Source organism: Cyprinus carpio, chromosome A25, assembly GCF_018340385.1.
Source record: "Cyprinus carpio isolate SPL01 chromosome A25, ASM1834038v1, whole genome shotgun sequence".
NCBI lineage: Eukaryota > Metazoa > Chordata > Actinopteri > Cypriniformes > Cyprinidae > Cyprinus > Cyprinus carpio.
In genome coordinates, this window is record NC_056596.1 from 18,956,003 (window position 1) to 18,970,011 (window position 14,009).

General features: G+C 38.7%; 1 protein-coding gene across 1 annotated transcript in view; it reads left to right on the forward strand.

Annotated features, from left to right (window-relative positions):
• Positions 1-14,009, forward strand: part of LOC109050814 (nuclear pore complex protein Nup160-like) — a 60,667-nt gene that overhangs the window by 34,739 nt on the left and 11,919 nt on the right. The window contains exons 22-28 of the mRNA XM_042715813.1: positions 1,063-1,185; positions 1,276-1,371; positions 2,053-2,147; positions 2,733-2,829; positions 9,291-9,396; positions 9,595-9,755; positions 13,143-13,203. Coding sequence (XP_042571747.1) covers positions 1,063-1,185; positions 1,276-1,371; positions 2,053-2,147; positions 2,733-2,829; positions 9,291-9,396; positions 9,595-9,755; positions 13,143-13,203 — 739 coding nt within the window. The remainder of the gene's footprint in view (positions 1-1,062; positions 1,186-1,275; positions 1,372-2,052; positions 2,148-2,732; positions 2,830-9,290; positions 9,397-9,594; positions 9,756-13,142; positions 13,204-14,009) is intronic.

Below are 14,009 nucleotides of genomic sequence, written 5' to 3' on the forward strand. Positions count from 1 at the left end.
TAGGCTGCTTAGCCTTACCCTAAAGTTGGTTCACCCTCTGACTATTCTCTCCCGAGTGGTTCAATTGTTGTCAGCATAATGTCTGATTCAGTGGGCTATGTTAAACTTTTAATAGTCAAGAAATTTATTTTTCTTAAATGTATTGATTCAATACAGTACATTCACCTGTTGATTAAAAATCGCCTTTTACTTGCACCAGACAATTTTTATTTTGTAACTTTCATGAGGGTGTAATTATTTTATCACTTATTATTTTCTTATTTTACTGAATAATTTTAACATCATTCTTTGGTAATCAAACAGACTTGCTGAAACATTATATCTGCAAACAATTTTAATCTGTCTTCCAAGCAAAGAGTAATTGCTGAATTTAAGTTTCAGAGGGGGTGAACTGAGTACTGTAAAAAGGAAATGTATTTTCTTAATTTGTCTTGTGAATCATCTTAATTAGATTGTGAAATTTTTGAGACCAGGCAAAAAAAGGGGTGGGGGGGGGGGCAATGAATATTGTTTCTTTTAGTGGCTAATTTAAGAAATTTATTAAGATAAAATAAAAATGTATTTATTTTCTTAAATTTCTTTCTTAATTTTTTCTTTCTTAAGTTCAGTAACATTCTGAATAAAGGCGTAATTTTTAAACTGTACTCCTGAAACTGAAAGTTGAGCTTGGTAAAGCCGCATTTGATATTCACAGTCTAATAGATTACCCCCTAGATTCAATATGAAATTCTTAGTAAAACAAAAAAGTGGTCATACTCATGCTGAGGCTGTATAGTTGTAAAAGTTCTTAATATATGCAGACTCGTGCTTATGATCCGCAGGACAACAGGCACCATATGTGATTTTTTTTTTTTTTTTTTTTTTATTATTTGTATGTATATGTATATATATATATGTATATATATGTGTGTATAATATATATATATATATTTTTTTTTTTTTCTATTTATATATGTGCATTGCAGAAAAAAAAAGAATTGTTCACAAAATTGTTCCAGAAGCAGTAAAGTGCTGTCGAATTGTTCCTATTTGCAAATTGGAATGTGTGTTTTGTGGTTTTAGGCATTGCAGTGTTTCCAGGAAGCAGCCGCTGAGGTGGATAAAGAAGAGTTTTTAATGAAACTCACAGGTTCAGACGAAGAGGCAGCCACTGCAACCACCCCACGATTACTTTATTACAACAAGGTATGTGTCAGCTAAATGTACAGACCATGTTAATATGATGATTCAGCATCTTAATGGGAATGTAATGATTCTAATTGTTTACGTGTTTAGGTTTTGAGGTTATTGGAGGACATTGGTTTGCCAGAGCTTGTTGTTAATTTGGCAACATTGGCCATATCTGAAGCTGTCAATGATGAGAGATGCCAGGTAACAGCATTGTTTGTTTGTTTTTTAAAAAAAAGATTAATTCATTACAGTAAATAAATTGTGTAATCCTGTCTTTTTTTCTTTTTTTTTGTCTGATGTAATGTTTGGATTAACCCTAATATGCATAGCTACCTTTTCCCCTCAGAATGTAAATGTGGGGATAAAAAATAAAATGATGCGTATTGTTTCTGACACATTTTGTTAATAAAAAGAAGTGTTAATGGTGATTTAGTTATGTAAATTGCTGTTAAATGCCATTTAAGAAGAAGAAATAAATGAAACCCACAGAAATCCTCAACAACAGTGACAGGGATAACATGACAAAATGTTTTGCCTCATTAGAAGGATTTTCCTTCTTCAGTCATCCCCTTTATATACACATACTCTAATAACAGTAACTGTATCAACCATTGTAGTTTGGCTGAAATGTGGAATATTTATAACATTTCATATTTTTTGTCAGCCTTTTATAGAGTTCATTAATTCCAAGCCAAAAACATTTATTTGGGAAGCCAAGTATAAAGAATATCTCAGGAATTAGAGATTTCTTAGTAACTCAGTAATTGCTGTATAATATAATGAAAATTTTGGCTATCCATATATTGTGGTATATCTCAAACATAATTTGGAGAATATCTATCTCTATTTATTATTAATAAGAAACTGACACTTGTATTGTAGGCTGCTCTGTGGACTCGTATATTTAAGCATCATCTGGATCTTGGACACAACAGTCAGGCATACGAGGCTCTGATGCAAAACCCTGATTCTAGCAGGTACTGTGCACTGACATAATTTTCTTTAAGTGATGATACACAGGGCAACTTTTTGAACAGTGTTGCTGGGCAATGTTGCCGTCAACGGGCAACCAGGTGAGAGACAGGACCCACGACTGATCTTAAGTATCCAGTATGGTTAGACTGATAGACATCACGATGATGAGCCGGGATCGTGACCCCCCCCCATACCCCCCAATACCGTGTTCTGAAAAAAAAAATCAGTTTATACGGAGCCCCTTAAGGGAATAAATCCGAGATGAGAGGAAAATATATATTTCAATACTTTCTCTCTTAGTTATACATTGGGTTATTATACCGTATATAAATTGCAGGCATCAGGAAGCCACTATAATGCCTGGCATTTAAACTGCATTTAAACACGGTCGCATCGTCCATAATAATGTTTCACTGTAGACATCGTCCGCTGGCAATTTTGTAGACATCGCCCAACCTTGTATCCAGATAAAAATTTGTTGCCCATTCTCAATGGGAAAGTGCCCAAGCAACATTGCCCCGTGTATCATCACCTTTAGCCAGTTTAAAAGGAAATACTTGAGCTCTCTGTCTTGTCTATGTCTGCAGGCAGCTGGACTGTCTCCGACAGCTGGTGGTGGTTCTGTGCGAGCGTGCTCAACTCAGGGATCTCGTCCAGTTCTCATTTGTTAATTTACATGATGAGGTATGTCAGAATAGTCACTCATGCATGTACCTTACAGGTATTTAGCAATAGATGCTATTAATACTACGTGCATATTTTCTCAGCTCTAGGTGTAAATATTGTAGCATTTTCTTTGCAATAAGTCTAAATCACCTTGAGTCACATTTATTTAGCAGCTTTACAGTATTAATCAGGAAAATAGTTTGTCAATAATGCAAGAGGGCAATAGTAAACACTCAGTTTTTCAGTTAAATTCAGTTCAGAATCAGAATGAGCTTTATTCGCCAAGTGTGTGCAAACGCACAAGGAATTTGCTGTTTTTTTAGGACTTCTTGGTACAAACATACATATATAACATTGAGAACAGAAAGAACATTTAAATAAGTAAGACTAAGGGAAATGAAATAAATAAATGGTAATAATGTGTTATCTGGAACAAAAGATTTATGCCAGGTTTATGCTTCAGTTTGCTCGCAGACCCCCACGTTTCATGTACTGAGCATGTACTGCGTGCCGAGGTGATGAATTTGCTTGCAAAAGGAGCTGGGAAGACTGTGCCCCAGCTCAGAGCAAGTCAGGCTTCTACAGCCATTACTTCCTGGTCCACAAAAAGAATGGTGGCCTACGGCCCATCCTCGACTTCAGGCACCTAAACCACGCCCTCATGAAATAACCATTCAGGATGACTACACTGAAACAGATCCTCTCACAAATATGCCAAGGGGACTGGTTCTTTTTTCTGGTTCTGACAGCTGCCTACATTCACATCCAGCTAGCCCCCCATCACAGACGATTCTTGAGATTTGCTTTCGAGGGAGTGGCTAATCAATACACAATCCTTCCCTTCGGGCTGATCCTGGCTTCTCGCACTTTTACAAAGTGCATGGATACGGCTCTTTCCCTTCTAAGACAGATGGGAATTTGCATTCTGAATTTGCTTGACGACTGGCCCAGTCAGAGACCGAGCTTCTATTCCACAAATCCCTCCTCCTCAGCCACTTAGAATGCCTGTGCCAAAAGCTCGCTGTCCCACAGCCAGTGGATCTCGTTTCTGGGTATTTTTTTCCACTCGACCCAAATGAGGGTGGTAGTTGCACCAGAAAGTGCGCTGGCCGTACAACAGCTTACGGCTTCATTCAAATTTTGAAAAAAGAGTTCTGCCCCAGGCTTGACATCAGGGACGCCTTTGTATCAAGGTACACCAGGCCTGCGTGGCAGCTCTGGCCCCTTGCAAGAGTCCCCAGTGGCTGGAAAAGAGCATGACTCTGGGCATTGTCTGCAGAAGGAAGGTTGTCTTGACAAATGCGTCAAACACAGGTTGGGGAGCACTGTGCGTGGGTAAACCAACTTTTGGCTCGTGGTCAAAGAAGGAAAGCTGGTTACACATCAAATGCCTGGAAATGCTGGCAGTGTGTCGAGCCCTCTTGACCTTCCTGACAGACCTGAAAGGACACCATGTTCTAGTCTGCTCAGAGGCGGCTCTTCTTCCTAGTAGAGCACCTCTTTGTATGGGCAGACCTCAACTTGCGTGCACTGACAGCAACGCATGTTCCGGGCATACTGAACCAAGGAGCAGACATGCAATATCCTCTTAGAGAAGTAGATGCTCCATCCGCAAATGAATCTGAAAACTTGGGAGATTTTTGGGCAAGCAGAGGACGATCTTTTTGCCTCAAAAGACAACTTTCACTGCCCAACTTACTTTTCGAAAGACAGGGATGTGTTGGCCTACAACTGGCCCAACCTCCTCCTTTATGCTTTCCCTTAAATTGGTTGGTCTTCTCAGCCTGGTGCATCACCCGCGGCAGAAACCCAACCTCCTGCGACATATCAGTGATATTTTCCTTCCTCCAAGAGTTGCTGGAAAAGACGTTTCCCTTCCACACTCAAGGTTTAAATAGCAGCTTTAGCAGCTTCTTACGCTCCTATAGCCGGCCAGTCAGTGGGCTGGAACAACTTGGTTATTCGCTTTCTTAAAGGGTCTAGGAAGCTGAATCCGCCTCGCCCCCTTACTGTCCCTTTATGGGATTTGACCACAGTTCTGAGGTGTCCCCCCTTTGAGCCACTACAATCAACTGACCTCTGGACCTTGTCGCTGAAGACTGACCTGCTGAGTAGGAGATTGGCTAGACCTTACCTCCTGCGACATATCAGTGATATTTTCCTTCCTCCAAGAGTTGCTGGAAAAGACGTTTCCCTTCCACATTAAAGCACAAGGTCATCCTGAAGCCAGTGCATGGGTATATACCTAAGGTCCTCTCCATCCAGTTTAGAGCCCAGGTTATTACATAATCGGTGCTTCCTTGCTCGGAGGATGACCAAGAGTTGAACTTTCTCTGAGTTTATAGTGAAGGTTGTTAATTAATCGGTGCTTCCTTGCTCGGAGGATGACCAAGAGTTGAACTTTCTCTGTCTTGTCAGGGCTCTGAGAATTTATATTGAGCACTCTGCCCTGTTTAGGCAGTCGGAACAACTCTTTGTAGGCTTCCGGTCATGAAGCAGAGGCCGTCCAGATGGATAGTAGTTGCTATTTCGCTAGCACACTCCTCCTTGGGCCTGCAATGCCCAATAGGAGTTAGGGCCCACTCCACTAGAGGCATAGCCTCGTCCTGGGCTTGGTCTAGTGGTGTGTCCATCTGAGAGATCTGTGCAGCGACCGGCTGGACCTCACCATCCACCTTTGCCAGGTTCTGTAATCTGGATGTCCCGGCCTTAAAAGCCCGGGTCCTTTCTGCATAGCTGGCATACACCTGCCCAGGGCAGAGCCAGTTCTTAGGCTTTGCCTTATTCCTGTACTCTCTTGTCCCTCCCTGAGTGCTGAGGCTGTGTGGAGCCTTCCCTGGAAGTATCGAAAGGGAATGTGCTCAGTTATTAAGGTTCTCAGTTCCCTGAGATATGGGTGATGTGTAATGTGTGTATTGCGTTGCTGTGGATGTTGTTGAATCTTGTTGTCTCTTTGTTCATAGTTTCATTAGGAGTTACATGGAGGATTGCTTGTTTAAGTGAGCCAGATGACCCTGCCCATTCCGTTGGGCTCTGGCAGGCTTCCTTGCCATATGCTAGTGCAGCTCTGCTGCCCAGTCAGTGGTGTGTTTTTTTTTTAAATTCATTGAATGATGGAATTGCAATTAAACTGCGTTTGGTTGTTGAGATATGATGGCTTGTGTTTTGTTAGTTTTTATGAAAAAAAAAGGGAAAAAAAAAGGCTTCAGTTATAGGGTTGAACCGAGATTACAAATATTTAACTGGAATGAAAGTGGTAAAATCAAGACAGGGTTTTCTTGCCGTAAGACTTGTTATCAGTTGAAATAGACGTAGAATGTCTAAACTTTTACAACATTACATGAAAGGCTAAATATTGCATCTCACGTAGTGAATCGAAATGAGAACGGCGCTGGGTGTCTGGGGTTGTGTGATTACTGATGCGACCATATCAGTGTACTGTATTTCAAAAGGTTGTAAAACATCTAAATGTTTTCTGGGTTTGTAACTCATTTGCAACCTGGGTTTGCTCATAAAACAAGCATCATAACAAGTACAGCCATTGCAGAATTTTTTTTATAGACACGCAGCAAGATAAAACTCTGGATGCACGATTGACTGACTTATCGCATGTTTAACATATTATTACAATGTCCTGCTTACCTAGTTTATGATTAGCTAACAGCCTGTAAAAATACCGGTCACGCTCAACACGCAGAGAGAGAAAACTCAACATACATACCCCCTTGGGTCACGAAACACCCTGTCTAACACAACACACATTCTCCAGAATGGTGCTGATGATGGGTTCATAATTTCATGATGAAGACAGACTAGATATTCAGACAACAGCAGTAGGACCTGATTGTCTTTTTCTAAAGATAAAGAAAATTATTTTGTTTCAGGAACACATGAATCCTAATGCTACACAAGATAGCATAACAATGGTTGCTCCATTACAACATGGCCAACACTTCAAGCCTGTTTTTGCATATGCAGGGGCGTAGCAACTGGGGGGAACGGGGGGGGGGGGGGAGGGGTGGGGAGAAGTGTTAGGAACTTTTAGAAACAGGTGATTCTGATTTTTTTTTTTTTTTTTTTTTTTTTGGATCCAGCGTGAATATTTCCGGCAGTGTTCTCTGATTTGTTACTTAGATTTGAGTGAACTAACTTTCAGCCAATCACAGAGTGAATCATCTCCTAGGCGCGTCTGCTATGAGCTTCAAATCTCTTGTTGCTGTTGTGAATTTTTGTTTGTTCTTTCACTTTGCTATTAGGCCGTCTGGGATAAAATCCACCCCAGAAAAAAGCAAAGGACGATTACATCCTTTTTTCAAACACACACTGTATGTTTGTTGTTATGTATGTTACAGGTTTCAAACACACACTGTAAGTATGTTACAGTATGTTGCGATGACACGAATCACGCGATAAAGTTTTCATGTTATGATTTAACCTACTGTAACGTCAAAAGACAACAGAACCCGTATGGACCTCGTCATGTCGCTCCGGATTCAGTGTGTTAAATGCTAATTAAACACTGCTGTAAAAACTGCTAAATGAGACGTAACAAATTATTGGTTTCTGCTGTCTTTTGTTGCCTACGTGCTGCTCGCGGAGTAGAATTATCCTTTCACAATAAATCAAATATGTTTTGCATCGAATATCTTAAAATACTTTATCAAATTTTATTGTTCTAATTCATTACTGCTACTTTATGTCCTAACTGGTCTGAAGTATACACTACCAGTCAAAAGTTTTAGAACAGTAAGCTTGTTAATGTTTTTTAAAGAAGTCTCTTCTGTTCACCAAGCCTGCAATTATTTGATCCAAAGTACAGCAAAACAGTAAAATTTAGAAATATTTTTACTAACCTATTTAATATAACTGTTTTCTATTTGAATATATTTCAATATTTCAAAGCTGAATTTTTAGCATCATTACTCCAGTCACACAATCCTTCAGAAATCATTCTGATATTCTGATTTGCTGCTCAAAAAAACACTTATTATGATGATTTTGAAAACAACTGAGTAGAATTTTTTCAGGTTTCTTTGATGAACATTTATAGCGTGCTGATTTGCGCTCAAACAGATGGTAATCATGCAGATACAGGCACATTCAACATAAAACACACTCACACACATATAAAAAATGTTGAAAAATTAAAAATAAAGAAAAAGGCGATCGATAAGTTCTGCCTCCATCAGATGATATGTGCGTCACGAGCCGTCACGAGAGAGAGCTAGAATTCAAATAAACAATCTTCTGCCTATCTTTCACTTTTTTTTTAGTGGATCGTCCCATTCTGTTTGTGACACTGCACGCTACAAAACCATGCCGTTTTTTTACTACCAAGACGCAGTTTCTGAGCGCAAGTTATTCCGTAACAGACACAAACAATTCTGTCCCTGAAGAACTGAAATGTAAACAAAGGAATATCATCCATATTACAACGTTATTGCTTCGTTGTACTAAACGTGCTCCATGAGATGTCGTTCAGTGGACCCTTACCTTCCTAACTTAACCGGGATTTACAGCTGTGGATGTGTTTATGACTCGTTATTATGATGAATCTGGTATGTACTGCGTTTTATTTCTTTATGTTTTGATTTGTTTACACAAATCTAGCAAATACATTCTTTATAAGCTTTCCATTGAAAAACAGCGACCTGTCGTCGATGCTTGAGGCTTAGAGCTTTATAATGATATATAGTTTGTCAAGATTAAATTTGTCCCGTTTCATTTAATCTATTCGTAAACATTGACGTGCAAACAAGGAGAGTTCAGTGCACCCACGTCCTGGTGCACGTTAACAGGTTAACAACACTTAAATACATACCTTGACCCATTTTTACTTTTTTTCTGGGAAAAACAGTCATTACATTGTTCCTATTTCGTGTATGTTTTAATGTTTTTCTTGAAATGCGTTGTGTATGTAAAAACTTTAGTAAAAACTTTGCTTATCCCGTTTAATGATCATACCACGTTTTACATTTTCAAGTTTAAAGCACATAGTTTTTGAACAGTTTTCAATGGCCCACACAGAAACACATTCCCAAACAATCATAAATTCCTTCAGATCATTGGGATGGATAAACAGATGGTCACTTAGACGGGTGGGGACTGTACAGGAACAGGTGTCCATCAGGTGTCCAGTAGGGTGGGAGGGAGGGTGGGGGGTGGATTTTTTATGACACTCATCAATCAAAGTTTTGGTCACATAGGACACTGTACTCTCTCTGATGGTGTGTTATGTGTAAGCCAGGTTATAGAGATGGGAAAGACTATAATGCGATAAGAGCTCACTGGAGTACTGAAGGAGCTAAACTTTAAAATTCTCTATACCTTTATGCCCCGCCTTCTGAAATTATACATTCTCAACAGATATCTCCGGAACGTCACTGTCCCTAGGCCATTCTTATTGTTGAGCCCTATCTTCAATTATTACTTGTATTTTTAGCAAGCTATTCTGTTGTTTTGTGCTTCGTGTTCTTCAGGTGGTCAGCATTATTGAGTCTCGTGCGAGAGCTGTGGACCTCATGACTCACAACTACTATGAGCTTCTGTATGCTTTTCATATCAATCGTCACAACTATAGGAAAGGTAAAACTGATGGTCAGCGTTACAGTGAGGTTTCAAGTTTTTTGGGGGAAAGGATTAAACATTAAGTAAAAATAAATTAAATCCTCCTTCAACTTTATATTTATTATTGATTTATTGTTCAAATGAGCAATGAAAGTAACTGTTTTATTCAGGCACGATATGGCCATTAAGCCAACAGTACATTTTTTTGTGTATTTGCCGGTACAGTGATGTTTGAGTACGGTATGCGTCTGGGCCGTGAGGTGCGAACACTGCGTGGTCTCCAGAAGCAGGTGAACTGTTATCTAGCTGCCCTCAGCTGCCTGCGTCTCGTTCATCCGGACTATGCATGGATTGTGCAGCCCTCGTCTGGAGCAGCGGTAAGCATATGAAACATTTTTAATTGCTTGGATGGAGAGCTCAGTCAGCGATTAGCTCAGTAAGAATGAAAATAAATACATGTAGACCTACTTATGAATATTAGGGGTGTAACAGTACATGTATTCGTCCCAAACCGTCACAGTACTGATGTCATGGTTCAGTTCATGCAGTCAGAAGACGATACAGTCAGTCATAGGTGATGAATCCACAACAAAAAAGAGCAGAAGAGAAGATCTACACACCAACCCAAAGCAGGAATGGCAAGTTCAGATGGCAAACAAGGGCTTGAAGAACCACCTGCTTGTTTTAAATCAGCAGTGTGAATATAAAAAATATTAAATTATAGCATATAAATAAAATTTAAATCAGCAGTGTGTTAAAGTTTTAGGTTCTAGAGATGCACTGGCCGACCGGCTATAAATTGGAAGCAGTTGTTAGTTTTATTTTGCCAGATCTCTATTCCAGAATTGCACACATACTGCATTGCAATCATTTCCCAAAATGTAATTTGTGTGGAATTTTTATAAGTCTGAAAGAGGAGAAAATGCTCTTTCAGATCAGATCAAACGCACTGTTCATTATGTTCGAAATATATTATAAGAGAAATATGTAGGGGTTTATATGAATGTTTCTCTGAGAGGAACTGACCGTTTTCAGAAATATTTAGATGGCATTTTTTTTCCCTCTTACCTCCATATAATCCAATATTAAAGTAAAGCTATGTAGGGACGTGGGTGGAGCTGGTTGCTGTAACATGCCCGCCTAGCTGGACAGTGGTGACAGTAGAGGCAATCCACCTGTCACTCAAGGGGCCATGCCCTTAATTATGCAGAACTTTAAGGCTTAGTATAATTTAAACAAATGAGTTATAACAAAATTCAACACCCTTACAGTTGTCATAAAGGGCAAAATTAACTATATTGACCAAAACCACTTTTTGTACCAGGCTGTAAACATTTTTTTCTGCTGTAAAGTTGGCCATTTCAACAATTCATCGACATTTCAATGGCTGCCCACTGCTCCGGGTGTGTGTTCACTGCTGTGTGTGTGCACTTTGGATGGGTTAAATGCAGAGCACGAATTCCGAGTATGGGTCACCATACTTGGCTGTATGTCACGTCACTTTCACTTTCCAACCCTCTACGGACACCTTGGCATTGCCATTGGTTAGTAAATTTTTTAGTTTACCCGCCAGACTGATATATTATATATATAATCTATATATATATATATATATATATATATATATATATATATATATATATATAATATAATTATATATATATATATAAAAAAATAGTATAATACTGTATATGTTTTTAAAATGGCACAGCTTTTTAAATACCTGAAAGTACATACTTAACATCAGTCAGTCAAGCATTATAACGATATCTGGATAAGCAAGTACTAATTAATAATATACTACTTTACTAATTATAATTAAAACTCGGTAACCATGTATGAATGCATAGACATTTTAACTGAGTTTAGGACTGGTGGTGGTGCTTTGTTGATCATTCAGTGTTTCTGTAAAAAAAACAAAAAACAATAATACTGATAAGAAGATGATGATAATAATAATAATACAAATTCTACTAATAACGACAGTAAAACATGCACAAGAAAAAGAATGAACAAGCTGCTGGATTCATGAGTATTAATCAGTTGTGTCCATTCGCAGGAACTGATTTGCTGAAATCAAAACAGGGACGATAATAAGTGAGCACCAGCCAATGAGATTGCCGTTTGCGCATTAGTTCCGCCCACTACCAGAAAACCCGGCAGTTCTTAAAAACTGAAAAAAATCCAAAGGATCTCCGTTATTTTGACAGGAAAATACAACAAAGAATATTTTTTACATGTAACGCATCAACTCTGCATGATCTGTAAAACTCGCTCGCTCTCTCTCTCACTTCGCGCATGTGAGAGAAAGCGACGCGAGTTGTGCGCCTTCACACTAGAGTCTAAGGTACGCCAAATACACAAACACATGTAGGCTGTGCATCCATTGAGATGAACTGAAAATATCACAGATCGCTTGACAGAGAGAAACTCTGAAGCACTCAGAGTGTTCGGCAAGTGAAAATATATCTGTTAAACTTATACTTAGCCTCAAACTCACACACTAGCGAGTAAAATCTGAGAATTTATTAGCCATTGGCTGATATTAGACATCATTTAGTCACCAGAGTGAAGATTTAGTCACATATGCAAGTGATTTACTTGTAATGTAGAGGGTTGCTTTCAAATTACACCCTTTGCACACAATGCTACATATGATTTTGCAAGCAAAAAACCTAGGCAAACATACTACCGTTCTTTTTGTCTTTGTATTTTTCAATTATCGAGTAACAATAAATAAAAATATATAATGATATTTGTAGAACACAGTGTAACACAGGCTACTTTACCTGGTCGGTGTTTTTCCATTCGCCGGTTTCATCAGCTAAGTCAGCAAATTCATGTATATTGTGCTGCCCACAGGCAAGCTTACACAGCGACCGTATTTATGACAGTGGTAACAGACAATTGCACTTATCAACCACATTGGGGAACAGTGAGCAAAAGTAACATGGTGTTGCTATGGTGTTTGTAAGTGCACCTGGTTTGTTTACAGCAGTAACCAAGGAAACACTATATTGCTGTGGTTCCGAAAAGCGCCACCTGCTGTCAGAAAGTGAATTTGCATTTTCATTCATTCCTCCTGCTGTTTTTGTTTTGTGCAGGTGTCTTATGTAGCATAATTTTACAAATCTAAATTCAGACCATTTTGTTTTTGCTTTAAATCTTGAAATTATAGTCTAATTCAAATCAAAAACAGCTGCTCATGCTACATGTAGCACTACTGTCTGTTCAAAATAAAAGAAAAAAATACATTTCCTCTTGTACCATACTCTTTTCGAACCGTGACCCCAAAACCCAGGTACGTGACTTCTGTATACCGTTGCACCCCTAATGAATATGTACACACATGAGATTTAGGAGACTTTAGGTCACACATAAAGATTTCATTACATTGGATAGAAAACATCAAAAGAAATACCAAGTGGCATCTGTAAAACAAATAATGCTAGAGCTTTTCTCAGAACTAGCTTTACAGAGCAAAGTTGTCCTGTCAGAACAACCACCGTTGTTGTTCCAAGTGTCAAAGACAGTGCTGAAGGCATGTGGCTATAAAATAAAGGGTTTTTCAAAAATAATTCCATGGATAGATTTTTATCAATTAACGTCTTTAACCTAACTTTAATAGGTAGGTTGTATGAGTTTTGTGAAGCATCTAATGTGCATAAGACTTGCACAGTACTCTTTGTGTATACATCTTTAACCTAATTTTGTAACATATTATAATGTATTTTAATATATATCATGACTTAACTTTTGACTAGTACGAACGACCAGGCACATCACCAAAAAGGAACTATGATGGCGAATTTGCTGCAGATCCAGGTAATTCCTCCCCAAATCACCCTGTAAAATTGTGTGGACTATACTCTGTTGTCCCAACCTTTACAACATAAACATGATCAAATTGTGTATGCTAGTTAGGGCTACACGAATAATCGCACGCGATTAATTGCGATTGTCATGCGCATTTAGTCAGTAAAGCCGGTTCTGTGATTAGCAGTAAATCTCCATCACCTGCTTTCAGGTGGAGCAGCATTTAATATGCAGAGCCATAGTTCTCTGACAAGCTATGCAAAATTGCGTTCATAATCGCAGACGATATAATTGTAGGATTATGAAATCGATGAAATCGACCGTGATAATGACAGCTGTTTGCGTATCTTCTCAGTGAACTACAGCTCTGTGTAGTAAATGCTGCTCAATCTGAGAGCATGTGAAAATACCACATTTAATAACATGTTTTTAACTCCAAATTCACTTCATAATGTCAGTCAGATGTTTAAAATAAATCCTTTTGCCATAGTCGTGTGTTTATTAGTCACGTTGAATCAATAAAAGTCTTTTGTTTATTGCCATAGTCGTGTGTTTATTAGTCACGTGCATATTTGAGCGCAAGAGCTCCCTTTCGTCTTTGGATGGAGATTTACTGCTGATCACAGAACCGTGCTTCACTGAAAGATACACATGACAATCGCAGTTTCTGCCTAATCGTGATTGATTGCCATTGTGATTACATTTTGATTAATTGTGCATCCCTAATGCTAGTAGTCATATTATTGACAGGTAAAGATCAATACTCTTCTATTAAAATTCTTCTACGTGTCCCCCCGCTTAACATATTAGGTAGT